The sequence below is a fragment of the Jaculus jaculus genome, chromosome 6, assembly GCF_020740685.1.
Source record: "Jaculus jaculus isolate mJacJac1 chromosome 6, mJacJac1.mat.Y.cur, whole genome shotgun sequence".
Lineage (NCBI taxonomy): Eukaryota > Metazoa > Chordata > Mammalia > Rodentia > Dipodidae > Jaculus > Jaculus jaculus.
In genome coordinates this window covers 2,969,652-2,994,455 of record NC_059107.1, presented here as the reverse complement: position 1 = coordinate 2,994,455, position 24,804 = coordinate 2,969,652, and the positions used below count along the sequence as shown (strand labels likewise).

Genomic DNA, 24,804 nt, shown 5'->3' with positions numbered 1-24,804 from the left:
TGATCTCCTCTGACCACCTTCGGCTTCCTAATGTCTGTTCTCTCTTTTCCCATGCCCTTCCTCCCAGTTCTGGCCTTAGCCAGTGCCCGGCAGCAGCACGTAGCCAGGGCCAGGCCCGCTCCCCGAGCGCTGTCCTCGGTGCTGGAGGCCGAGCACGTCGCACTTGTAGGAGAACCAGTAGGGACTTTGGAGGGCGTTCCTGAACTCCGGGGGGGGGGGGGGGGGGGGAAGGTTGGTGTCTTCTCCGACCCCAACAGATTACCTTGCCTTCTTTTTTTCTTTTTAGAAAAAAAAATGTGCCTATGGGCTCTCTCCATTCAGTCCCAGACGCTGAAACAAAGGGCTGAATCCCAGTCTTTCAGCCCAGTAGCTGAGCATCTGGGGCTTGCGCTGCTGGTGTGACCCTTCACTGTAGCTAGAGGGTCTGGTTTTCCAGGACCCCACATCGCTGTATGGGGGAGACCATACTTGGCTATGTCCCCAAGGGACACCTTTGACACCATGTGGCTGCCTGTGACTTTATGTGGCGTGCTGGGGACTGGTGACCGCATGGCAGCAGGTGACCACAAGATGCCTCCCGTGACCTTGTGGAGCCTCAGACCTTGACCTTGTGCTGCCCTGTTAAGCCTGAGCAGGTTCCTCTCGCCACGACCCGCAGAGACCCTCTCTGGCTTGCAGAAGTGGCACGAGGATTCCCCTCCCTCCCCCCCCCCCGCACCCCCGGGATCTGCAAAACTGGGTCCTAGAGGGCGTCGGCGTCAGCGTGCACCTGCTCCTGCTCTCGGCGGGCAGCACCTGGGACAGAGGACCACAACCCGGCTTCGCCCATCTGAAGCTGCGGGACCGTGAACCACCACCCCCCGCCCCACCCGCAGCCGGAGGTTAGGGGCGCGCGGTGGGTGGCGAGGTGCGCGGCGTGCGCCCGTGCGCCCCCTTCCAGCCCGTTTCCCAGGAACGTTGGGGGGCGCGGGAGGGTGCGGGTTTTCGGAGTGCCCCCCTCCCCTCCCCGAACCGAGCCGTTCGGTTCGGACGCGGCAGCCTGGGCCCGAGCGGGCGCGGGGCCCGGCCGGGCCGGGATCGCAGCGCGGCGAGCGGAGCCGGCAGCGGAGCGCGCGCCCCTCCCGCCCGGGCTCGGCCGCCGCAGCGCGGGGAGGCGGGGGCTAAAAATACCCGGCGGCGGCCGCGCGCCCGCTCGCCGCTCGGGGCTGCGGGGCTGCGGGGCTGCGGGCGGGCCCGAGAGGCAGTGCCGGCCGGCGCCAGGCTGGGGCCCCGCTCCGCGCCATGCTGACCTTCTTCCTCGTCTCGGGGGGCTCCCTGTGGCTCCTGGCGGGTAAGTTGCCCCCCTCCGATCCCTGGCCCGTCCCCGACCTCTCCATCTCCGGGGAGCTTGCGCCGGAGGAGGGGGTGTCTCGGCCCGAGGTGCGGGGCTGTTGGGGTCCCCTCTCCCCTCCCCCACCCGGCTGCCCAGCAGTCCCTGGGCCACCGGCTGGCTCCTGCCTGGCCGGCCTTGGGGAAGCAGGTGGAACTGCGGAGATGGGGAGGCCTGGTTCCCTGAGGCTCCACCACCTCCTTTTGGTTCTCCGAGCCCCTCTCCCCCTTATGGTTGAAGACTTGCTGTTCTGATTAGGCCGGAGCCCGGGCAGGGACAGGCGGGCGTCTTGTGTCCTTGCCTGTCTCCTGCGACTAGAAACCAAGGGTGTTGCCCCCACCGTCTCACAGAACTGTACTGCGTACTCAGGACTGACCCGGGCTTTCTGCTCCCGGCCGGGGGCCTGCTCACCACCCCTGGCCCGGGCCCTTAAGTCTCAGAGTACAAGATTTTAGAGGACTCTGCTGTGCCCAGGGCCGTCCCTGCTTTCACACCGCCGCCCCCCCCCCCACTACTCCTCACACCTCTCTCTGCACCTTCTTAGGAGACCACGCTGAACCCTTGATGCGTCTTTTCCCCAGACCCCTTAGGCCCACAGCTCCCGTTCCTCGGCCAGCAGGACTTGCCTGCACCCCGCACGGCACCCCTCCACCCGCCTCCAGGCCTCCAGCTAGCGCCCCTTCAGAACCGGCCATGCGAAGGGCTTGACGTGAACTTGGTGTGCTGAATGGATGTTCGTGTTTCTTGTTTGATATTCAAATAGCACCATCAGAGGCAGTGACAGAGTTCTTTCCGAGCCAAAGAAAGGGAGGAGGGTGAACCTTATCTGAGATTTTGCGTGTGTTATTTAATATTCACAGCAACTCCTTGGAGGTTGGCCGTGTCATCTCCTTTTCGGTTTAACTGAGGTTCAAAGATTGACTCACCCAATGTCATACCTGGCAGGTTGATCTGCATTGGTAGCTGATCAGCCCATGCCAAGTGCCTGGTGATTACCAGGCCTGAACCTGAAGGGTTAGTGGGCCAGGTAATTGTCACCCCACCCTTGTTCTGAGGTAGGCCGCAGGAACACTCCCTGAGCTGCGCAGGGTCAGGCCTCTCTAATCCCCTTAGCTCCCTAAGCTCCTTCTGTCTGCCAGTGTCTGGTGATGACGGGCTGCCTAGGGTCACTGTGATCTACTGAATGCCCAACAGGCCAGAAAAAGGCCAGAGTGAGGGTTGGGGGCAATCAAAATAATGATGAGGCTGGGCGTGGTAGTGTATGCCTTTAATCCCAGCACTCGGGAGGCAGAAGTAGGAGGATCGCCGTGAGTTCAAGGCCACCTTGAGACTCCTTAGTGAATTCCAGGTCAGCCTGAGCTAGAGTGACACCCTACCTTGGAAAACCAAATAATAATAATAATAATGAGGAGGAGGAGGATATTTATTGCCTGTATGATGAGTGGCCTCAAAGCCCTCCCCAGTGCCTGGTCCTTGTTGTCCCAGCTTCATGGAGGGTCCTACCCAGCCACAGGCCCAAAGCCAGCACTCTAAAGACTTGATCTATATATGTATGTATGTATGTGAATATATATATATATATATATACATATATATATATACATACATACATATATATACATACATATATACATATGTATATATAGAGAGAGTATATATATTTATATTTTTTATATATTTATATTATATATATATACATATATATATATATATGGATTTATCTTTATTTACTAGAGACAGAGAGAAAGAGAGAAAGAGAATGGGCACACCAGGGCCTCCAGCCACTGCAAACGAACTCCAGATGCATGCGCCCCCTTGTACATCTGGCTAACATAGGACCTGGAGAATGAAACCTGGGTCCTTAGGCTTCACAAGCAAATGCCTTATCTCTCCAACACAAGACTTTGTCTTCTGTGGCTGAAGGGAGGTGTCTGGAAGCTCAGGACCACTGTGCCGGGGAGCAGCCTGTGAGAGAAGCTCTTGATCATGAAGGGCACTTGTCTACACCTAGAGTTCAGCTGTCACTGGCTCAGATTGGCCTTCTGCCATCATCCCTGTGGGGGAATATCCCAGGTGCTTCCTCGGGCAGGATGCGAGTCACTGAGGGGCTATGTGGGGGCCTTGGAAGGTCAAGCAGGTGACTCCTGGGGCAGGCAGCAGCTGCTCCCAGAACTCAAGCTGCCCAGTGTGTTAGACACTGAAGTTGGCACATGGTTCTCCTTGGACGCAACACCCCAAACTCATGGCAGGGCCTTCCTAAGTCATAATCACCTTCCTTGAGACTCTGTCTGAACCCCAGCCTTTCTCTGGGGTTAGAAGGGGCTAAGCACCGCCGCTTCACGGGCACATCTGAGAACGTGCTCCACTTTGCAAATCTGCTTCATGACCCAGGCGGTAGTCAGGTCTTTTCCACTTAGAAACAGAAGAGGACCCAAGTCAGTGTTGTTCCATCACAGAATCACGTGCCTTCTGCCATCTGGCGCAGCCCTGACAAAATGAGGCCGGGCTGAGCAACAATTTGGGGTGCTCAAGGAGAGAATGATGCAGAAGAGAAGGGCGCTACCTGGAGTTGCCGACAACTCTCTGTGGGAAACAATCCTTGTGCTCTGGGCTGCATAGTCCTGGACTGTTTCAGGTCCAAGGAGACAACAAAATAATAGGTCCAACCCAAGTCAGATGCTGGGCCAGGCGTAAAAAGAAAACTTGCCCTCAGTACCCCATATACTCAAGAGGACAATGAGAGTCATAGACTGAAACTGTTGGCTGCCTCTGTGGCAACTCCGTACAAAGTAGAAAGAGGCGCCCCTCCTGGTGAACCCGTTTCTAAAGGGTGCCCCTTCCTCTAGGCTGCAGCCATCCCATACTCTTGCACAAGGTGCAGTCTTCTCCACTGCATACCCAAACACCAGTGTGTCTGAGTGGGCTTCTGCAGGACACAGGGGCATTGGTCAGAGGCAGGTAGGCCAAGCTTCAAGTTGGGGCAGTCAGATCAGAAGTATGCAGAGACAGCTGAGTGAGGCAGCTGAGTCTTCTGGGGTCTTGGGAACCTGGGTTGTTGGCAGGGGTGGGGAGGGGGCCTGGAGACAAAGATTTTTATCTGGGGTTGGAGAAAGAAAGGTCCTCTACTTCATCACTGATGGGCGAGAAGTAGAGGCCAGGAATGTGATGGGAGGATGTTTATCTATGAGAGCTGATGTAGCCCAAGGGTGGCCTGACTTGAGGCTGGGCTCTAGAAAGGGGCAGGAACAAGGTCCCAGCCTGACTCCTGCCCTGGGAGATAGAGGCCTGACACTGTTGTAATAAGGCAGGGCTGCTAGAGGCCGTCTGCCTGTAGTTGCCAGGTGGCAGGCACAGACTGGCACAGGCCTCCCTCACAGTCCCAGGCCCACGAGGCCCAAGAAAGCGGCTGAGAATTGGAGTTCATCCTGGATCTCCAGGCAGAACAGGCAGCCGTAGGATTAGCGTGGGGCCACGCCTCACAAATGAAGAAGACCCGTATGGGAAGATTCTGACCTTGGCACCTTGGAGCCACTCTGCAGCCTGCATGGTAATGGCAGACTGCTCCAGCAAGGAGCACCTGACACCAGGGGGCAGCAGAACCAAGCCAAGCTCTGCTGCTGGTTTTCTGTCTTCTGAGATGCTGGAGGCCCTTGGGTTGATCTGCGTACTCAGGCTTAGCTCTGACTGGGGCTGTTCTACACAATGGGGTGAGTGAGGAAGCAGCTCTGACTCGCTGGTGACAAAAAAGCAGAAGTTACGGGCTTTGCTGGCAGAGGCTGCACTGTGTGTCCAGCCAGTGCCTGGGACCGGGGCCCTCAGTCAGCGAGTGAAGTGTACGTGGGGAGTTGTTTCAAACACGGGACTTTGCTACCGTTTCACTCTGTGCCCATTGGATGCCAGTCACCATGTTCCATCTGCGAGCTTCCTTTCAATACCCCCACCATACTGTGCTGCTATTGTCCCCACTTGCTGGACGAAGCATTGAGACCCAGGGAGATTTAACCTGGGCAAGAGCTGGGGGTCAGAGCACGCTTTCAGACTCGCAGCTCAGGAGAGCCAGGATTCCAAAGTGCAGAAAGAAAGCAGAGCAAAGAAGGCGTTTCGAGCAAAGCGTCTGTGTGAGGCAAGGTGGGCGATAGGAATGAGTAAAGTAGAAGTGGGCATGGGGGTGCCTGCCTGTATCTGAAAAGTAGAGGTAGGAGGATCATGAGTTCAAGACCAGCCTTAGAAGGGACACATTAGGAAGTGTTCCTGTTTTCAATGACATGTTCCAGATAAGCTGTTTTCTCATGCCAATCAGCAAATGGCAGGCCACGAAGGCCTTTCTACTGAAGTAGCAGACTCCGTGCCCAGTGGGGGATGGCGCCAGTGTGGCAGAAGTGGCAAGGGAAAGCAGGTGTGAGTTCCTTGCAGGCAGGGACCAGGGCAGCCTTCACTGGAGAGCCTGAGTGCCGAGAATCAGGGCGACCTGGAGCTCAAGGAGGGTTTTCAAAAGGGATGTATGGATGCATGCATGACCCACACTTGCAGGGGGACAGGGGCTACTGAGTTTTTATGGAAGGAGTATTCTCCAAAGGCTGTTGTTTCCTTAGAACTTCAAGTTTGGGGCTGGAGAGATGGCTTAGAGGCTAAGGCACATGCCTGCAAAGCCAAAGGACCCAGGTTCGATTCCTCAGGACCCACGTAAGCCAGATGCACAAGGGGGCGCACACACCTGGAGTTCTTTTGCAGTGGCTGGAGGCCCTGGCACACCCATTCATTCCCTCCCTCTCTCTCTCTCTGTCTCTCTCTCTCTCTCCCTATTTCTCTTTCTCTCTCATAAATAAGTAAATGAAAATAAAATAAAAGAACTTCAAGTTTGGCCTCCTGGTAAACTGGGAGCTCTGGTTAATCCCCAGTCAAGGTCCCTGTGGACATGGGCAGCCTGGACCAAGTCACAGCTCCCACTGGCCATCCATGGAGCCTCAGCATTCATGGGGGAGGGAGCCCCGTGGAGAAGTTGCTTTGCTTTGGGCCCTTGGGGCCAAGTGTCAGGAAGCCCAGAGGTGGCTCCCCCTTGTGATCACACCCAGACTTGCTTCCGTGGTAGAGCTCCTGGTCTGTGTGAGGCTTGGACTCTATGAAAGACAGAAGTGGGACTAGGAGCAGTAGGTGGGCATCGAGATTCTGAGCTGCGCTGACCTCTCTGTTTTGAGGTCTAACCAGAAATTTCAGAGCCTGAAGGGTTTTGAATCCCAACTCATCCTATGTGGCCCTGTCCACCCGCGCTTCCTAGAAACAGCCTTCCTCTCCCCCACCTAGTGGAGGCATTCAGCGAGGGTGTCTGTGGAGTGGTGGGGGTGGTGAGCTCCTCTCACCTGCCCTCTTTCCAACCAGGCCTGCATTCTATGCCCCAAGCCCCAAACTTGCCTCCCAGAGCTTTAAGCCCAGGAACAATCAATAGCTCAGTGTTCAGACTCCTGGGAAAAGCCACTCCTGATCCGTAACTGTTGGGGACAGGAGCAGATCCCGTGATCAGTGGTCATTGGGTAGGGGAGAGAGAGAGAGAATGAGTGTAAGTGAAAGAGAGAAAGATGGGAAAACCTCTGGGTGAAGGTTGGATGGGCTGCTCTAGGGCAAACCCCATTAACTCATGCCTGGCACCTTGCCCCACTCCCGGCACTGTCTGAACCCTGGTGTGCGGAACATAGATCTTGAAGGACCAAGACTGGGTCTGCTACCGGCCCTGTTTCTCCCTCTATCATGTGGACTGTAGTTGGGGCATCGCCTCCCTTGTGGGTCCATCAGCCTACCCACCCCTGCCCAGCTCATTCTAGACTCTAACTGCACCTCATGCAGAATGAGTAGCCAGCCATTTGGCAGTGAGGTCCACCAGGGATCAGAGAGCAAGGTCAGCCAGAGAGTGCCGAGCAAGAACAGAGCAAGAGCAGCAAGGCAGGATGTGAGGCAGCCAGTGAGACTGGACATGGAGGTGGGCAGAATCTAGAGAGCATGGGCTGAGGCCACGGAAGGGAAGGTGGGGTATCAGCATGGAGGAAGGGGGCATGGAGGAAGGGGGCGTGGCTGGGACCCATCCAGTCCTGCAGTGACCCCCCTCCCCTGGCTTCAGAGAGGCAGGACCTCTGGCCTCTCCGCTCTGTGTCCAGTGAGGAGGCTACATGAAGCCATCTAGTACCCAGGACCCTGATCAGCAGCCTGAGAACTTGGGTGGTAATGGCGACAGCACCTTTTCAGCTGACGGGCTTCTAGCAGGCGGAGTGCGGTGGTCCAGGGCCACACCTTCAGCTCACCCCTGCTCAGTGGCCATTCTGTCTATCAGCCACCTTCCCCCAGGTCTGGCTCTGTCTGTCTGGGGGTTTAGGTATATGTGTCTCTATTCTCTTACTTGCAGGCCAGACAGCAGGGTGGGCTGTGAGCTGTAAATCCACATTTTCTTGATCTGATCCCAGGTGTCCTCACTCTCTCCTCCTCTTCCTCGGCCTCTGAATCTCCTCCTTGGACTTGCACAGAGACGCATCTGATATCTGAGCTTCATGGGTGTATTACGTGACCCTAACTAAAAACAGAAAAGCCTAAAGAGGGGCTGACCAGCTCCCTAGAACTAGACCTTTGCTTTGGGCTATACGGACAGTAAGGCCCATCTCCTTTGAATTGTGGGCTGCGAGACAATCTCCTCTTGTTAGTCCAGAATTGGGTCCTCAGTAGATTTGTTTGTCCTGGATGTCCAATCAGGCTAAAGTCCTGTGCCACGTCTCCTGTTGGCAGGATTCTGAGTCTTACATCCATGACTGTGGGAGCCCAGAGTTTGCTGTGGCTCCTGGACAGCTCCTGGTGAGCCTGGGCTCTCAGAGAAGCAGTGTTTCTTTCTGGCCAGTGATCCTGAAAAGGACGGACACGTCGCCTTGTGGCACCTCTGTTGAAGAAAGCATCTCGTTTTGTAAGCATCCCGAAGCTGGCGAATCTGAACACTGAGCTCTGGTTGTCACACCACTCACGGCCCAGGGGAGTGGTGCACCAGACAGGCGCCCCGCAGGCACCAGGCAGAGGACACATGAAGCTTCCATTGTCACACGTCTTCTCTGCGCAGAGCAAGCTCTGTCAGCACTGCTCCCGTTCCTTCCTCCACGCTTGCCTTGAATACCACAAGAATTATTGTTGAGTCTTGCCGGCGGTGGCGCATGCCTTTAATCCCAGCACGTGGGAGGCAGAGGTAGGAGGATCACCGTGAGTTTGAGGCCAATCTGAGACTACATAGTGAATTCCAGGTCAGCCTGGGCTAGAGAGAGACCCTATCTCGAAAAAAAAGAATTATTGTTGAGTCTCCTTCCTATCTCAGTCTCCATCATTACTTTTGTTTTTGTTTTTTTCCACACAGGGCCTCACTCTAGCCCAGGATAACCCAGAACTCACTCCATAGCCCCAGACTAGCCTCAAACTCACAGCAGGTCCTCCTACCTCAGTGAGTGCCGGGATGAAGGGTGTGCACCTGCCATTACCATTTCTTTTTACAACTTTTTACCAACAATTTCAATAATTATAGGCAATATTTTATGATCATAGTCACCTCCTACCACCCTCCCTGTTCTCCCTCCCAAGTCCCCCCTCCACTGAATTCCTTCCACTTTCCAAATAGTCTCTCTTACATTTTGATGTCTTCATTTTTTTTTCCTCTCCTATTACTCAGATCTTGTGTCAGTAACATCAGCCACTATGAACTCATAAATACCACGGCCACTTTGTATGTGGACACAGTATTGCAAATGCTCCTCCGCTTCCTTTGGCTCTTCCGTTCTTCCTGACACCTCTTCCACAACGGCCCTTGGGCCTCGGAGGGTGTGATAGAGATGTGTCACTTAGTGCTAAATACTCCACTCTCACCTCTGCTCAACACTTTGTGATTTGATTTCATTTATTTAGCTATGGGTTGGGGGGAGAACGGCAAATAGAATGAGCATGCCAGGGCCTCCAGCCACTGCAAACAAACTCCAGACACATGCACCCCCTTGTGCATCTGGCTTATGTGGGTACTAGGGAATCAAACCTGGGTCCGTAGGCTTTGCAGACAAGTGCCTTAACCGCTAAGCCATCTCTCCAGCCCCACTTTGTGATTGCTTAATCTTCCGAGTGGTTACCACCATCTGAAAAGAGAAGCTTCTCTAACCAAAAGTGAGAGTAGCATTAATATATGAGTATAAACATAAGTATTTAGAGGGCAGTTTGTCAGGTATATGCATTTAGTCAGACAACAGTAGTAGATTCCCCCTTAGAGCTTATGACCTCTCAGCCATAGGATTCTGATTAGGTTTTCAGTACCAGGCAGGAATTCCTTCCTATGGAGCAGGCCTCAAGTCCAGTTGGGGAGCAGTCGATTTCCCCCATAAGGGACATATCACCGTTACATCAGTTGGTACATTTGACCTGGCTGTCCAGCTATAAAGCTTGCCGAGTCCACTGTTAGTGAAGACCTTTAATGACTTTTCTCCTCCAACGGGCTGCATGGCTCTTTCCAGAGTCCTGACAGCTAGTCAGCAGGGAGGAGGCTTCCCGCTCAGCTCCAGCTTGACTTCTTGCTGACTTGTAGCCAAACCATGTGGAATCTCCAGTAATAGGGTCTTACCATCTAGTTCTGTTGGGCAACCAGGAGCCTTGGCAATAGTCTGTAATGTTTTCGGGGGCCTCAAGGACCTCCCTGACCCACAACTCACTGGAAGATGTCCTACCCTGGGCACTGAAATGTTCTAGTAATAATCTATGGCTTCTGGACAGGACATTATCCTCCTCCACAGGCTACTTCTGCCCAAACTCTCTCTTTTTCAACATATATTATTAGCTAGCAAAGAAGTAGGTCTCCCTATGGCTTATTCATGGCACTTTTAGTTTAATCAGCCCTCCTCCCACCCCTCTTCTCCTCCCTCCCCTCCCCTGACTGCAGCCATTGTCACCTCTGAAAGGACAAAACCAACAAAGCTTCAGAAGAGGTGACCCTCTTTGTGGTCCCACCCACCCCAACCTGACAGTGCCCCCCTCAGTGGCCACAGAGGCTCTCTCTTCCAATCCCAATCTCCACAGCCAGTGGAAAGTGAGGCTGCAAGGGAGGAGTGTCCTCAGCAATCAGTATGAACAATCTCCAACAGCCTCTGCCCCCCCTCAACCCCGTCCCCATCCCCATCCCCGTCCCCGCCCCCCTCCCCCCAGCCAGCTTGGACCTTGTTTTACTTTGGTCTGAAAGAGAGTTTTGTTTTCTGGTGAGAACAGCCCCAGCCTGACCTGGCCTCAGGAGCCAGCAGCAGGAGTACCAGCGCTTTCATGTGACAGGCCCTGACCAGCCCACTGGCCTGCCCGCCCCAGGCCCTCCCCTGCTGCTCGGGAGCAGAGGCGTCCATTTGCATATCCCCCATTCATACCGGCCTGGAAAAGGAGGCCTGCGTTCCCAGTACTCCTGGCTTGGGCCCGTCCTTAACCCCGCGGACGTTCTCACAAGCAGACAGTGCAAGTCAGCTGCTGCCAGCCAGACCTCCAGAGGGCTGATTCGGGAAGCATATTCCTGCCCACCGGAGTGGTCTTCTGTTGAACTGGAAGAAACTCAGGTTCATTTCTGCCTGTGACATTCAGGAGAAATGTTGTGAGGACGGAGGCAGCTGGAAAATGTGTAGCCTTTGGCTAGCTGTGAAGGGGTCCTGGGAGAAAAGAAACTGCCCAATGAAAAAGTCCTTTACCCCGAGGGGAACCTGAGACCTCCCCGCTGCTTCTGAGGCTAGCATCCATCCCGTGTTCCTACTGAACAGCAAAAATGGCAATATGTGAGCAAGTTGAATGAGGAATCATCATTGCTTGAGTGAGAGACTAGACCTTTGACTCCAAAAAATCCCTCAGGCATTTGCTTAAAGGAAGGGATTTAGGGGCACTGGGCTGATCCAGAAAACACACACGCACTGTTCACAGGTGCTGCGTAAGCTCTCAGACTGCTTTTAGCATTCCTTTGGGTGACTGGTTACTTTTAACCGGTCCATTGCCTTCGACAGGGTGCTCAGCACGGCTCGCCCGCTCACGCACACGCTGCTCCGAGCCAGGAGCGCCACAGGGTCTGGGAGCAAGTAGGGCAAAGGGCACAGCTCAAGGTCACGACAGCTCGTTCAACATTCCTCATCTGAGCTATTCGGGGCAATCTGATTATATTGGGTTTTTAAAAATATTTTTATTTATTTATAAGCAGAAAGAGATAGAGAGAGGAGAGACAGAAAGAATGGGCATGCCAAGGCCTCCAGCCACTGCAAATGAACTCCAGGTGCATGCACCACTTTGAGTACCTGGCTTTATGTGGGAACTGGGGTATCAAACTCAGGTCATTAGTCTTTGTTGGTAAGCACTTTAAGTGCTGAGCCATCTCTCCAGCCCCAGGTTTTTTTAAATATTTTATTTATTTACTTATTTGCAAGTATACTGGGAGAGAGAGAGAGGGCAGGGGAAGGAGAGAGGAGAAGAGAGAGAATGGGTGCGCCAGGGCATTCAGCCACTGCAAATGAACTCCAGACGCATGCTCCACCTTGTGCATCTGGCTTACATGGATCCTGGGTAGTCGAACATGAGTCCTTAGGCTTCATAGGCAAGCACCTTAACCACGAAGCCATTTCTCCAGCCCTGATTATATTGATTTTAAGCAAGCTGAGTTGGTTGTAAGAGTACCTTCAAGGCATAGTTACAAAACAGGAACCTAGCAGAAAAAGCTTTCCACAGCAATGTTCTCAGAAAAATTACTTGCAAGGTTCATAAGTTTTCCCACAGCTACTTATCAAATTTGCCGGAAAAACATGTTCTTAACCAAAGGTTAAACTTTCCTTGCTTAATGTGTAATGTATACACACACACACACATACACACTCACACCAATACCTGGGATTATGGGTAAAGAAGCCATACAAGCTTCCGGCTTCAGTGGTAGCTCCTTTGGCCTGGAGAGAGAGTGACTCTTGCCTGGGGTACTTTTGTATACCCAGATTCTAGGGTACTTAGTGACTAGGTGAACCTATGAACCTATAGGCTGTGCCTGGGAAGGTCTGAGGCCTATTCAGTGCCAAGTACAGTATCATACCTTCCTCAACTAAATGTCATCCTGCCAACCTCGGCTCCTGCTCTGGTGTAGCCAGGCCTAGACCTCCTTCCTTGCACTGTGGGAGGGCTTCGTCAAGTGCCACCATCGTCCAGGGCCTTCCTGTGATTTATCGACCCACCGTGTCACCCCGCCCTGGCTTGGCTGAACTTCACGTCCCACTCTGAAACCATGTCATTGCTCTTGCTCCCAAGGGGATCAGGTATCCCCACCAGAATCCTGAGGGACAAGGAGACAAGCAGGTCCCTTTCAAGCTCCCCCATGCCGGTGACCCCAACTATCATGCCAGGACTCTTTTTCCTCGCAGCAGTGGAACTCTGAAAGCACGTCCTGCCGGGAAAACCAGTGAGCCCTTCACTGGGCTGCACCGCACAGCATTTGTGATGTGCCCTCAGTCTTTGCTACCGACAGGAGTGGTTAGCGGTGCCTGAGCCAAGACGCGGGCAGTCCTACTTCGGACACGTCTGGGAAGGAACCAGATCATATTACAGCCGCGGTACCCAGGCAGAGGCCCACCTCTCCCGGCGCGGTGCTTGCAGATGTCACCAGCATCCCTGGTGCAGCATGAAAGGAAGGGGAACGAGACTTGGCTCATGCATGGACGGTCGTCTGCCATGACCATCAGTTCTGGAAATAAGTATTTCCAGAGAGATCATTGCTGTCTGTTGTTTTAGCCTCTGTTGTCCTTCTGCTCTGAGAATTGTGCTGTGCTTGGTTTCCTGGTGCACTCCTCAGAAGTCTGGGTCCATGCCCCTGGGGAGACTGGAGCGAGAAACCTAAGAAGTGGTCTCTTGAGGATGAGGAGCAGGGAGGCGAAGGCTGGTGATAACGGCCAGTCACCCACCGTGCGTTTAGGAAGCCTGGGAAGATGCTGCAAATTGGCCAGTCATAGCAAACTTTAGTTGGGCCTTTCCAAGTGTAAGAGCTATATAATAAGGCTCCCTAGGGGAACTGGTGAGTCACCTGGTAACTCAGCAACATAATCTCATGAGAGATACATACTGGATCTCCCTTGGCAATGCTGAGTTGGAAGGCCTTTGGCCTCATCTCTGCCCCAGCTGTCTATAGTCCTGTGAATCTAATTAAAACCCAAGAGGAAAACAGAGAAAGTCCCTTTCTCTCAGCAGACTCGAGCTTAAATCCCTGTACACTACATCGGGCTCAGTGTGGTCTGCAGGTTAGGGTTGCATAGGTGTAGTGTTAAGGCCTGAGGGTTTATTTATTTATTTTGAGAGAGTGAAAGAGGGAGAGAGAGAATGAATGGGTGAGCCCAGGCCTTCAGTCACTGTGAATGAATTCCAGACATGTGCGCCCCCTTGTGCACATGTGCAACATTGCACGCTTGCATCGCTGTGTGTCGGGCTTCCGTGGGACCTGGAGATTTGAACGTGAGTCCTTAGGCTACGCAGGCAAGCACCTTAACTGCTAAACCATCTCTCCAGCCCTGGCCTGAGTTTTTCTTACCTTCACAACTGGACCACACACTTCCTGGTCTAGAACTGCTCTCTCTGATCCATGTCCCTTGAATTCTGCATGGTTTCTCACCAGCCCGGACACTGGATTTCCTGACTCAAAGCTTCCCTGAGAAGTGTCATAGAAAAGTTTTTTCTTGTTGAAAGACATCTCCGAAGATGTCTGGAGTAGAGGACCTGCCAAGGAGGCTGTGACGGAGGCTGCGCAGGCTGTCTTGTTCATCAGGATAGAGTGGAGGAGCCAAGTCTCAGGTGGGGCTCCTGAGACATGAAGCTCTCTTGTGACCTGTGTTAGATACTGGGATGAGCAATGGTAGAGTTTTATCAGCTCCAGGGATGGTATTTTACTCTTGTGGGCTCTAGTTTGCCAGGCAGATTAAGTGCCAGGCTGTTGTCAAGAGAGAGGCTGGAGCTATGGCCCATGGCCTGGGCATATTCAGGCTGCAGAGAGCAGAGGGGGTTGGGTGGGCATGGCCTAGTTGGGAAAGACTGGAAAATGTCCCAAAATACCCAGCGCGAGTGGCCCTGAAGTTTGGTGGTGAGCTGGGGCCCTTAGCCTGGTCTCTCGTCCTCACTAGCTGGTTGCAGCTACGTGAGTGCTGTAGACACGTGTGTGAAGGAAGGCAGGACTACAGAATCATGGAATATGGGTTAAAGAGCTATAGAAGTAGCCATGCCCTCGCCCACACTCCCTGTGGGGGCAGAGCTCAGAGGCATCCTTGAGCCTTCCCTTGGGGCCCCTGAACACCTTGTCTGTCTACAGAGCCGCTTCAGGAGTTCAAAACTCAGCTTCGGTTCCAGCAGGAGAAGGTGTGGATTCTGGCTGCAAGGTTGGCCTTATGTGGGCAAAGCCAGGAAGTGGTGCCTGTAAGGCAGGCACATAGGTGGACTGCTGAGCGGCTCTGGGTCCTGCGGAGACGTGCCTCTGTCTTCTACCTTCTGCCCGCTCCAGAATGCTCCTGAGCAGATGTTTGATCCGAGGCTGCCTAGTTTCTTTCCTCTCCCCATGTGACTGCGTCACCTTGTTGGGCTGGGGAGTGGAGGTGGTCTGGAAGGGGCTAGAGGGCCACCCAGAGGTGGTGCAACCCTCCCTCAGTCCCAGAGACCCAGCATCCCCACCCTTTACTCTCAACTGTTTTCTACCCAAGGTGATCGCTCAGGTTTCCAGCCCTGACCTCTGATCAGTGTCTCAAGTTCCTGTGTAAACAGACTTTGTCCTGTAAGAACCCCTACCGAAGACAAGTGGGGTGAGGAAGGGCAGCAGGATGTGGGCTGAGGCCCGGCAAGCTGGCAGAGAGAGGGTTAAGATGGGCTGTTTGGTTCTCAGCTGATCTGGGCCAGCACCGCCCAGTAGGCAGATAAAGGGGGGCCAGCCGGGGGCCTTGAGGGGCCAACCACTCCTCACAGAGCCGCTCTGTGCCCTGGTCCCTGCCAGACTTGCTCCCACAGCCACCAGGGAGCCACTGCCACCACAGCTAATGTCTCTCCCACCACCCAGCTTCTCAGAGCTGGTAGCTGTTGGCATCAGCTGCCCCCAGGGACAGGGCCTTTGCCACTTTCGTGCTTTGATCAAGTTGTGGTAACCTCCTTCCCTAGGCCCCACAGGCCCTAGAAAAGGAGGCTGGTGCTAGGGGACCAGCTCACCACCTCCTCAGTGCCAGGAGTCTGCTGGAAAGGTAGGGTGTGAGTGCATCTACTTTTGCAAGTTGTCTTTGATCCCCTTTGGCTCACCAAGAGATGGAGTAACCGCTTCAGCTAACCGCTCTCCACTGGGAGCCCCCCTTACCATGTGCCTGGCATTGTACTCCTCGTGCACAGTCTTGTTTGAGAAGAGGCCCAGAGGGGGGCAGTGACTTGCCCAAGACCATACAACTATCAAGAGTCAGGATTTGGACCCAGGTCAGTCCAGCACCAGAACTTTGGACCCTTTCCCAAACTTGTTTGCTAGGGCCCTATGCCTCGGCCCAGCAGTGTGGTGGTTTTCATTTTGCAGCTCCTCAACGGGGAGGTAAGACGGTGTTTCTTTCTCGTTGTTGTTTTTCTTTTTCTTTTTTTTAACTTTATTTACTTGGGGTGGGGTACATAGAGATAGAAAGATAATGAGCACACCAGGGCCTCCAGCCACTGCAAACAAACTCCAGACTCATGTGCCACCTTGTGCATCTGGCTTATGTGGGTCCTGGAGAATTGAACCTGGGTCCTTTGGGTTTGCCAGCAAATACCTTAAATACTAATCAATCTCTCCATCTCTGAGACAGTTTTTTTAATATATATTTTAAAGATTTTATTTATTAATTTATTTGAGAGAGAGAAAGAGGCAGAGAGAGAGAGAGAACAGGCATGCCAGGTCCTCCAGCCACTGCAAACGAACTCCAGATGCATGTGCCACCTAGTGCATCTGACTTACATGGGTCCTGGGGAATTAAACCTGGGCCCTTTGGCTTTGCAGGCAAATGCCTTAACTTCTAAGCCGTCTCTCCAGCCCTGAGACAGTTTTTTGACAATGTGGTGGCTTGGTTTGTGTTGCCCACTACTTCTGAGATGCTCAGGGCTTTGTAGAAACCCAAGACCCAATGATGACAACCCCTCTCCAGGCTGATGCTAAGAGAAGCTGGGGTGATTTTTGGAGGGGAGAGGAGGAGAGAGGAGGGGAGATCAAAGGAGCAAGAAGGGCTTTGGGGCCAGCATGCTGGCTTTGGACTTTTGGTCCTAAGGCAGGGAGGAATCAGATAAGGTTTCCGAGCCAGTGGCACGACGTGATCACATCTGTGTACAGGAAAAGAACTGGTCTGTCTGTAAGCACAGGCCAGAGCCAAGTCCTCTCTGAAGGGGCTGGATGGGAGTCGGGGTGCACTTGGTGAGGACAGGAGTTTTGCAGTGGGCATGGTCAGGCTAGAGAGACGTTTAAAAAGTCCTTCCACGCAGACGCATCCATCCAGCCTGTGAAGACTAGAATGCTGGCGTGGAAAGTCACACTGGCTGAGGGGTCTCAGAACTGACCACCAGACCCAGGGCCGTTTCCACAGGATCTGCCCTGGTGCTTTGCGTCGGCCACCTTGGAGCCCACGCGCCTCCCACCACTGCTGCCTTCATCCAGTTCTCTCCCATCCTCGCTCACGGGGACCGTAGCTTGCGTGACCTACCTGCCCTGTGCCTGGGCCACCAGTTGGTATCCGGAACAGGTCTATGTTAGGAGGTGAACGCCTGGGATGTGCTAGGAGCGGAGCAGAGGAGGCTACACGCAGGCGGACCTTGGTCCTCCTGCCAGGTGAATATTTGCAAACATGCACTGTAGCTTGCTTGGCAACAGCAGCACCACTGGTCCCCTGGGGTGGTGTCTGCACCCTCCACATGGCTTCTGCAATCGAGACAGTGCCCTGGGACATGGAGGGAGGCAGTCAAGCTAGAGCCCTGGGGACCACCCCAGGCCAACAGAAAGGAGGACACAGGAGGCCAAAGCCCTGGGAAATAATGAGAGGAGACCTAGTCTCTGGCGTTCCACATGCCAAGAGCTTGGTGGTGTGGGCTGGCTCTGGGGCCAGTGTCCTCAGAGGACCGGGACTCGCAGCTCTGCCCAGCAGTGGCTCCTAGGCCTGAAGGGAATCTCGGGGTAAAAACAAATGCTTCTGAGTGTCCGAGAAGGCCGGCAAAGCTGGAACAACAGACCCTCTTGTTGCCATGAAGGGGCATAGTTCCATCCGTGGAGCCAAAGGAGCTGCCAGCCACTGCAGATGCTTCCTTACAGTGGGCACCTCACCTGAGGTGAAGTGAGTGCCAGGTCCTTCACCTACTGCCCTCCATCAAGCACCCCAGGTGGGAAGAGGACACACCAGGGGCCAGTGTTCTGGATGAGAGTCCAGCCAACATACCCATGGTGTGTGCGGGGTGCACAGTGGGCCACCGCGCCCACCCCCCATGCTGACCGATACCACCTCCAGACTCTGGTGGTCTTGCATGTACCCTACTTCCAGGAGCTGGGCTGGGTTCCTGTGAGCAGGCTGGAGCTGGTGGTACTATTGCGAAGGAGAAGGTGGGTGGTAGGAACAGACCCAGAGCCAGTATTGGCCAGGGCGAGGTGGCCACTCGGAGCGGGGACGTGGCTTGGCACTCTACAAGTTGCCCACGGTGTCCCGCACTCGCCACGGAGTCTCTGTGTGCCCCTTTCTTACAGTGAGCGTGCGTGCTGGTGGTGCGGGGGGACTGTCGTAAGGATCAAAAAGAGCAATGTGTGGAAAGAGGCTTCCCAGGGATCAGAAATTCAGAAAACTCGGGCAAGTCCCAGTTTCCTCTCCACCTCCGCGGAGGCCTGCGCAAACTCAGTAATGACCCCAAGCTCAGCCTATCTGAGGTCAGCTTCACTGGCTCAAGACTATTGTTATCCAGACAGGACATTCAGTTCCCAAAGGGCCCTAGGGGCTCTCCAGCCTTTGTGCCTTGGCTTCCCTCTGCCTGGAAACCCTTCCTCTCCTCTCCTCTCCTCAGTCTCAGCATCAGATTCACTTCCTGCCGGAAGCCTGCTGAGTCAGGCTCCCCCTCTGCCTCCCCCAGCCTGATCGCAACCTGGGCCACACTGTACCCCCTGCCCACTCCCTCATGCGTGCCCCCTTCCGCGGTGAGAGCCGGGGCCTCATAAAGGTGGCCAGATGCATGGCTCCCACATTCTGGGCAGTGCTTTGTGACAAACTCCAACATTGCACCCCACCCCTGCCACAAATGCCCACCTTGCTGCAGCGTCGGGTCTGTGAAACTGCCAAGGGCCAAGGACTGGTGATTTCAAGACAACCTTTCAGGCTCGCCTTCCAAAATAAAAGGTTTTATACTATAAGGGCATTTGTTAGATTAGCTTAAACTCCTTCAAAACTTTAGAACCAGGGCTAGAGAGTTGACTTAGTAGTTAAGGCACTTGCCTGTGAAGCCTAAGGGCCCACGTTCAACTATACAGGTCCCACATAAGCCAGACACACAGGTGATGCAAGTGTGCAAGGTTGTACATATGCACAAGGGGGCACATGCATCTGGAGAGTTTGATTATAGTGGCTGGAGGCTCTGGTGTGAGCGCGATATCTCTCTCTCTCTCTCTCTCTCTCTCTCTCTCTCTCTCTCCCTCCCTCTCTCTCACATTAAAAAAAAAAAAAGCTCCAGTCTCTTGGGTTTGCCTCAAAAAAAAAAAAAAAAAAAAAAACAAATTTAGTCCTACATAGCAGAGCCCTCAGGGCTAAGCAGGGGCCCATTTATTCAATTCAGTTCATTAAAGGAAACGTCCCTCTGCTCAGAGCCTACCCTAGAAGCCGGCAAGGGTGTCCAGATTTCCCACCAAGTGATGAGTGAGTCACTCATCCCACAGGCCTGGCTGCCACCTGGTCTTCCATCTACAGTGTAGGGAAATTGACATGCCAAGCCCAGAGCTCTCCCTCCCCACAGAGCCTCTCCTGGGTGCAGTCGCTGGTCTGTAGCAGGGCCTCTGCTCTGGGGTGGGTCATTCCTGTGGGGGACCCTCATCCTTGCTCCCACTCAGGCTCTGGTGTGCACGCGCTCTCTTTTTCTCTCCCTCTCTCTCTCTCACACACACACACATTAAAAACAAAAAAGGCCAGTCTCTTGAGTTTGCCTCAAGAAAAGCCCATGGAAGATGCCCTGCCAGGCATGGAGCTCACTTCCACTGTTCCCTAGGAGTCCCTCAGCTGTGGTGCTGTTAGCAGTGTTTCCATGACACAGGGAGCCTGCTGTGTGCCTGCAGAGCCTAGACCCCTCACACGGACCACTGGGCCTGGGCACAGCTGCCTCTGCTCAGTATTTGAACCACCTGGGCCAGGCTTGCCTTTGAGCCCTTCTGTTTCTGAAGGCTCCCTTGGTTTGGAAGGAGTCTCTGTAGGCCCCTGGCTATGTCAGATGCAATGTGAGGAGCTTTACATCTCCAAATGGTATTGTGCCCAGTTTAAACATGGGAGGTAGAGGATCAGAAAGGCGCGGTGTCCTTAACCATGCATAGCTTGGAAGTAAAGAAGGGACTTCAACTTAAGAGCCAACCACCCCCCCACACACACACTTCTTCCCTTCCTTCTCCCTCTTTCTCTGTACAATGACCGTTCATAGCATTGACCTTGTGCCCAGGCAGGAATGTTGCAGTTTAGCACAAAGACTGTTCACTGGAACTTGAGCGAATCTTGCCTCCCTCAGAGGTCAGGTTTTTTGTTTGTTTTGTTTTGTTGTTTTGTTTTGTTTGGTTTGGTTTTTTCGGGGGGAGGCTCAGATCCCATGGCTGCAGCCTCACCACTGAGATTTCTTCTTGTTTCCCAAGAAGGGAAACCTCAACCTCTGCTTCCACGGGCAGAGGACTCAAAGACCTGTGGACAGTGTGGGGCAGCCCAGAGCCACCCTGCTGGCATTGACTCGTACACGTCCTAGAAGGCTCCAGCTTCAGTTCTCAGCGGGCAGTGGCACAAAGGGGGCCCGGTTGCGGGAGCCAGCATCGGGCGCCTGGCCCAGCATCTGCACCCTTCTCCGTCCTGGAGGACGCGCAGCCCCGCTGGCCGGTCGCTTCTGTGCCCAGCAGAGCACAGGACACAGGAGCCCCCGGGACCCTGCTTTCTTGGAACCCAAGCCGGCCATCGGCGCTTCTCACAGAAACCTTCTACTCCTCACCCAGGGGCATCTTCTCTGTCCCCTCAAGAGGCCCACTGTGCCCACTCAATGGATGAGGGTGTGCCCTGACCACCACCCCACAATATCACCTCTAGGAGTGCGTTCAGGGCTTTGTGGAGCACTTCCTCTATGAGTCTTGACTTCTGTCTCTTCACATGGCTTTGAATACCTGCGTCACTCCGTCCCACTAGCTGTTTGCACCCAGTCAAGAGGGGGGCCACCTGGGCTTCTTGGCACCCCACGTGTGAGAGTGCAGGGCCACAGTGGTCATACAGCCAGACAGACGGGACAGTGCTTTCGAGTCGCCAGGCCTGTCTGCATGGGTCAGTTAGTGGGCTTCTCCTAGCTCTGGTCGTCTGTCCCTCAGGATGGGGACCGAGCTTAGGAGCTCAGGGGTAGAGCGGAAAGAGCCCGCATGCTGTTCGTCCTCCTGGTAGCGCAGGCGCAAAGACAAGCTGTGCTCACCATCAGGAAGAAGGGGCAGAGCTCCTGGGCCCTGGAGCCCAAGAAGCTTCACCCCCAGAGCTGCCAGGGCACACTGGCACACGCAGGGTGGCAGCTGTCGGCCGGGACCCGGGTATCTGTGGTCCGGGTGTGTGGTGCTCAGACCAGCTGGCCAGATGCCAGCGTGTCAGGTGTGGGTGCTAAGGGCTCTGACACGCCTCCAGGAAAGGTCTCTCCAGGTGGCCAGCTTCTGGGGTGCAGTGTCACACAGGAGACTGCACATCCGACCGCCCCAGGGCCTGGCCAAGGTCGCCGGTGTGCCACCAGGACCCGGGACCTCTGGGCAGCCTGCCCTTGCGATCTGCCTGACCCGCCTCTTGTCCCCTGCAGAGTTCGTCCTCTCGCTTCTGGAGAAGATGCAGTCCCAGGAGCTCCTCAGGATCCTGCGGCTGCCCGAGCTGGGAGACCTGGGCCAGTTTTTCCGCAGCCTGTCGGCCACCAGCCTCCTGAGTGTGGGCGCTCTGGCGGCCCTTGTCGCCTACTGGGTCACCCATCGGCCCAAGGCCCTGCAGCCGCCCTGCGACCTCCAGAGGCAGTCGGAGGAGGTGGAGGTGAGCAGCGGCCAAGGACAGCCTCTGGGAGACAGAAGCCTAACTTGGGCTTTGTCGGAGCTCAAGTGACCGTGGGAAAACCCCAGTGTCCCCTGAGAGCCAGCCTCGGGCGGGGGGCCCCTGTGCGGCCCTCGGAGCCTTCTGCGGGCAGAGCCCGGCTCCACTTTACACTGGACCTGGCGGCCTGTGTGCTTCTCCAAGCGCTAAGCAGCTCCGGGGGGCGGGGGGGGGGGGTGCCAGGCAAATTCCTCCCACAGCTGCCCTGTGCAGAACTTGTGGGGACAGGGACCCAGAGCCCCTCCCACCCACAGAATCTGGGCTCACAGGTAGAATGTCCGCGGAGGAGGTACAGTGGCCCACAGACAAGCGACTGGTGTACACAGCCAGGTGTACGCTGACGAGTATGGGTGTAAATGTGCCCGTACATGTGCACGTGTGTGTGTGGAGGTCAGGCAACCTTGAGTGTCATCCTTAAGCCCTCCTTTGAGGCAGAGTCTCTCATTGGCCTGGAGTTCAGCAATTAGGCTGGACTGGCTAGCTAGCAAGCCCCAGGGGGTCCTCTTACCTCCAACTCCCAGCACTAAGATTATAGACGTGCACCCCCATTTAAAACATTAGTTGCAGCTGGGCGTGGTGGCGCACGCCTTGAATCCCAGCACTCGGGAGGCAGAGGTAGGAGGATCACCATGATGAGACTACATAGTGAATTCCAGGTCAGCCTGGGCTAGAGTGAGATCCTACCTCAGAAAACAAAACAAAACAAAAAATTATTTGTGGGTGTTTGCGGGGGGGAGGGGTGCTTGCCAGGGTCTCTTGCTGTTTGCAAGAGAATTGCAACCCTGGCGACCAGGCTGTGCAAACAAACGCCTTTTACCCCTGAACCACCTCCCCAGCCCTACTCCTGGCATTTTGACGTGGGTTCTGGGGATCAAACGCACGTCCTCGTGTTTTCGAGACGAGCCCTTCACCCACTGAGCCATCTGCCCGGCCCTCTTGGCGCTAAAAGGAGCACCTGCTTTCTAAGTGTGGGAGGATTTGGAGGGAAAGGGCAGAGAAGCCTCGAAGAGTAGTTGGGTTTTGGTTAAGTTTATAATTGCAGCCCACCTGGAGAGGTGTTGGGCCCTCAGGTGGCATGGGCTTCCGAGGGGTTCTCCATAAAGAGGCACAGCAGGTTTGCGCTGTGGAAAGGGGCTGTGGCGGGACAAGCGCGAGGAGGCAGCTGTGAGCCTCTGGGCTGGAGGTGACCGGAGTGGAGTCTGGTTGGGCTCATGATGGCAGACGGGGTCACCATGTGGGCCTGAGGGCCCCGGACAAAGCCAAGGCTTCCCTTTCTAGCAAGGCTAGCGCCTCCCTGGCCCCGTTCCCCAGGAGCTGTGTGGCTGTGTGGACTACGCAAAGACAACAACGGTAGGAAATGACAGGCGAGAGGCATGAAGGCCCGAGCTCACTGACTCGTGTCGTGGCTCAGGTGGCGTCACCTAACCCAGCTTTAAACTGTCCCCTGGCGCCCCTGCCTGCACGCGAAGCCCAGACTCCTCGTTCCGCGGTCCTCCCTGGCCTGCTCTCGTGCCACATCCACCGAGAGTGGAACGAATGACCCACAGTGCCCAGCACACCCGTGCCCCTGGCCCCTGCACGTGTGCCAGCTACTGCCTGGTCACATTCCGCCCGGAAGATCCCTGTGCACCCGTCAAAACCCAGCTGGGCGGCCATGCCCCAACACACAACCATTTCTGGGTCATGTATACCATGGAGTGCTAACTAGGTCTGACTGCATAGACCGCCCCCCACACCAGTTTCCCAAATAGATCTTTCTTGGGCCTAGTACTTGGAAAATACTGACTGTGTTGGTTACTTTCTTGTTGCTGGGTCAAAATACCCAAGCAGAAGCAGCTTAGAGAAGGACAGAGTTTATTTTGGCCGGGTGTGGTGCTGCACGCCTTTAATCCCAGCATTCAGGAGGCAGAGGTAGAAGGATTGCCGTGAGTTTGAGGCCACCGTGAGACTCCATAGAATTCCAGGTCAGCCTGGGCTAGAGTGAGACCCTACCAAAAAGAAAAGAGTTTATTCTGACTTACAGTTCCAGAGGGGAGAATCCATCTTGGCAGGAGCAGGAAGGCAGCATCACTCACATCAACATGGAGGAAGTGGGCCTGGTGTGGTGGTACATGCCTTTTTTCTTTTCTTTTCTTTTCTTTTCTTTTTTCTTTTCTTTTCTTTTCTTTTTTGAGGCAAGCCCAACAGACTGGGCTTTTGTGTGAGAGGGAGCAAGAGAGAGAGCAAGAGCAAAAGAGAAAGAGAGAGAGAGGGAGAATTGGCACGCCAGGGCCTCCAGCCACTGTAATTGAACTCCAGATGTTTGTGCCAAGTTGTGCACATGTGTAACCTTGTGCATGCGTCACCTTGTGCTTCTGGCTTTCGTGGGATCTAGGGAGCTGAACATGGGTCCTTAGGCTTCACAGGCAAGTGCCTTAACTGCTAAGCCATCCAGCCCAGTGCACGCCTTTAATCCCAGGTCTTGGGTGGCCAAGGTAGGAGGATTACTGCAATTTTGAGGCCAGCCTGGGACTTCATAGATCAGCCTGGGCTAGAGCGAGACCCTACCTAAAAAAAAAAAAAAATTGGAGGAAGTGGAGAGAGGGCAGCACCCATCAGTGCCCTCCCCTCGCCCCAGTGACACACTACCTCCTAAATGTGTTTTGTGTATTTGGGGTTTTTTTTTAATTTTTGTTGTTGTTTTTTATTTATTTTAGAGACAAACAGAGAGAGAAAGAGGCAGAGAGAGAGACAGAGAGAGAGAATGGGCACACCAGGGCCTCCAGCCACTGCAAACAAACTCCAGACGCGTGCGCCCCCTTGTGCATCTGGCTAACGTGGGTCCTGGGGAATTGAGCCTCGAATCGGGATCCTTAGGCTTCACAGGCAAGAGCTTAACCGCTAAGCCATCTCTCCAGCCCTTTTTTTTTTTTTTTTTAATTTGGTTTTTTTGAGGTAGAGTCTCACTCTAGCCCAGGCTGACCTGGAATCCACTGTGGAGTCTCAGGGTGGCCTCGAACTCACGGTGATCCTCCTACCTCTGCCTCCTGAGTGCTTGGATTAAAGGTGTGAGCCACCACGCCCGGCTCCAGCCCTTTTTTTGTTTTTTTTTTTAAGGTAGGG

The 24,804-nt window shown here is 54.5% G+C and overlaps 1 protein-coding gene across 7 annotated transcripts in view; it reads left to right on the top strand.

The window, feature by feature from the left end:
- Positions 1-775: 775 nt before the first annotated feature.
- The window catches only part of Acsl6 (acyl-CoA synthetase long chain family member 6), a 66,208-nt gene continuing 42,179 nt past the window's right edge, over positions 776-24,804 (top strand). For 2 of the 7 annotated variants that reach the window (XM_045153083.1, XM_045153082.1), the window contains exons 1-2: positions 1,240-1,330; positions 21,425-21,645. In XM_045153083.1, coding sequence (XP_045009018.1) covers positions 1,282-1,330; positions 21,425-21,645 — 270 coding nt within the window. In that variant the 5' untranslated portion in view covers positions 1,240-1,281. Of the gene's footprint in view, positions 908-1,239; positions 1,331-15,456; positions 15,848-15,888; positions 15,957-21,424; positions 21,646-24,804 lie in introns of those variants that run through there. The other 5 variants (XM_045153086.1, XM_045153085.1, XM_045153088.1 and 2 more) reach the window with 5 other exon arrangements.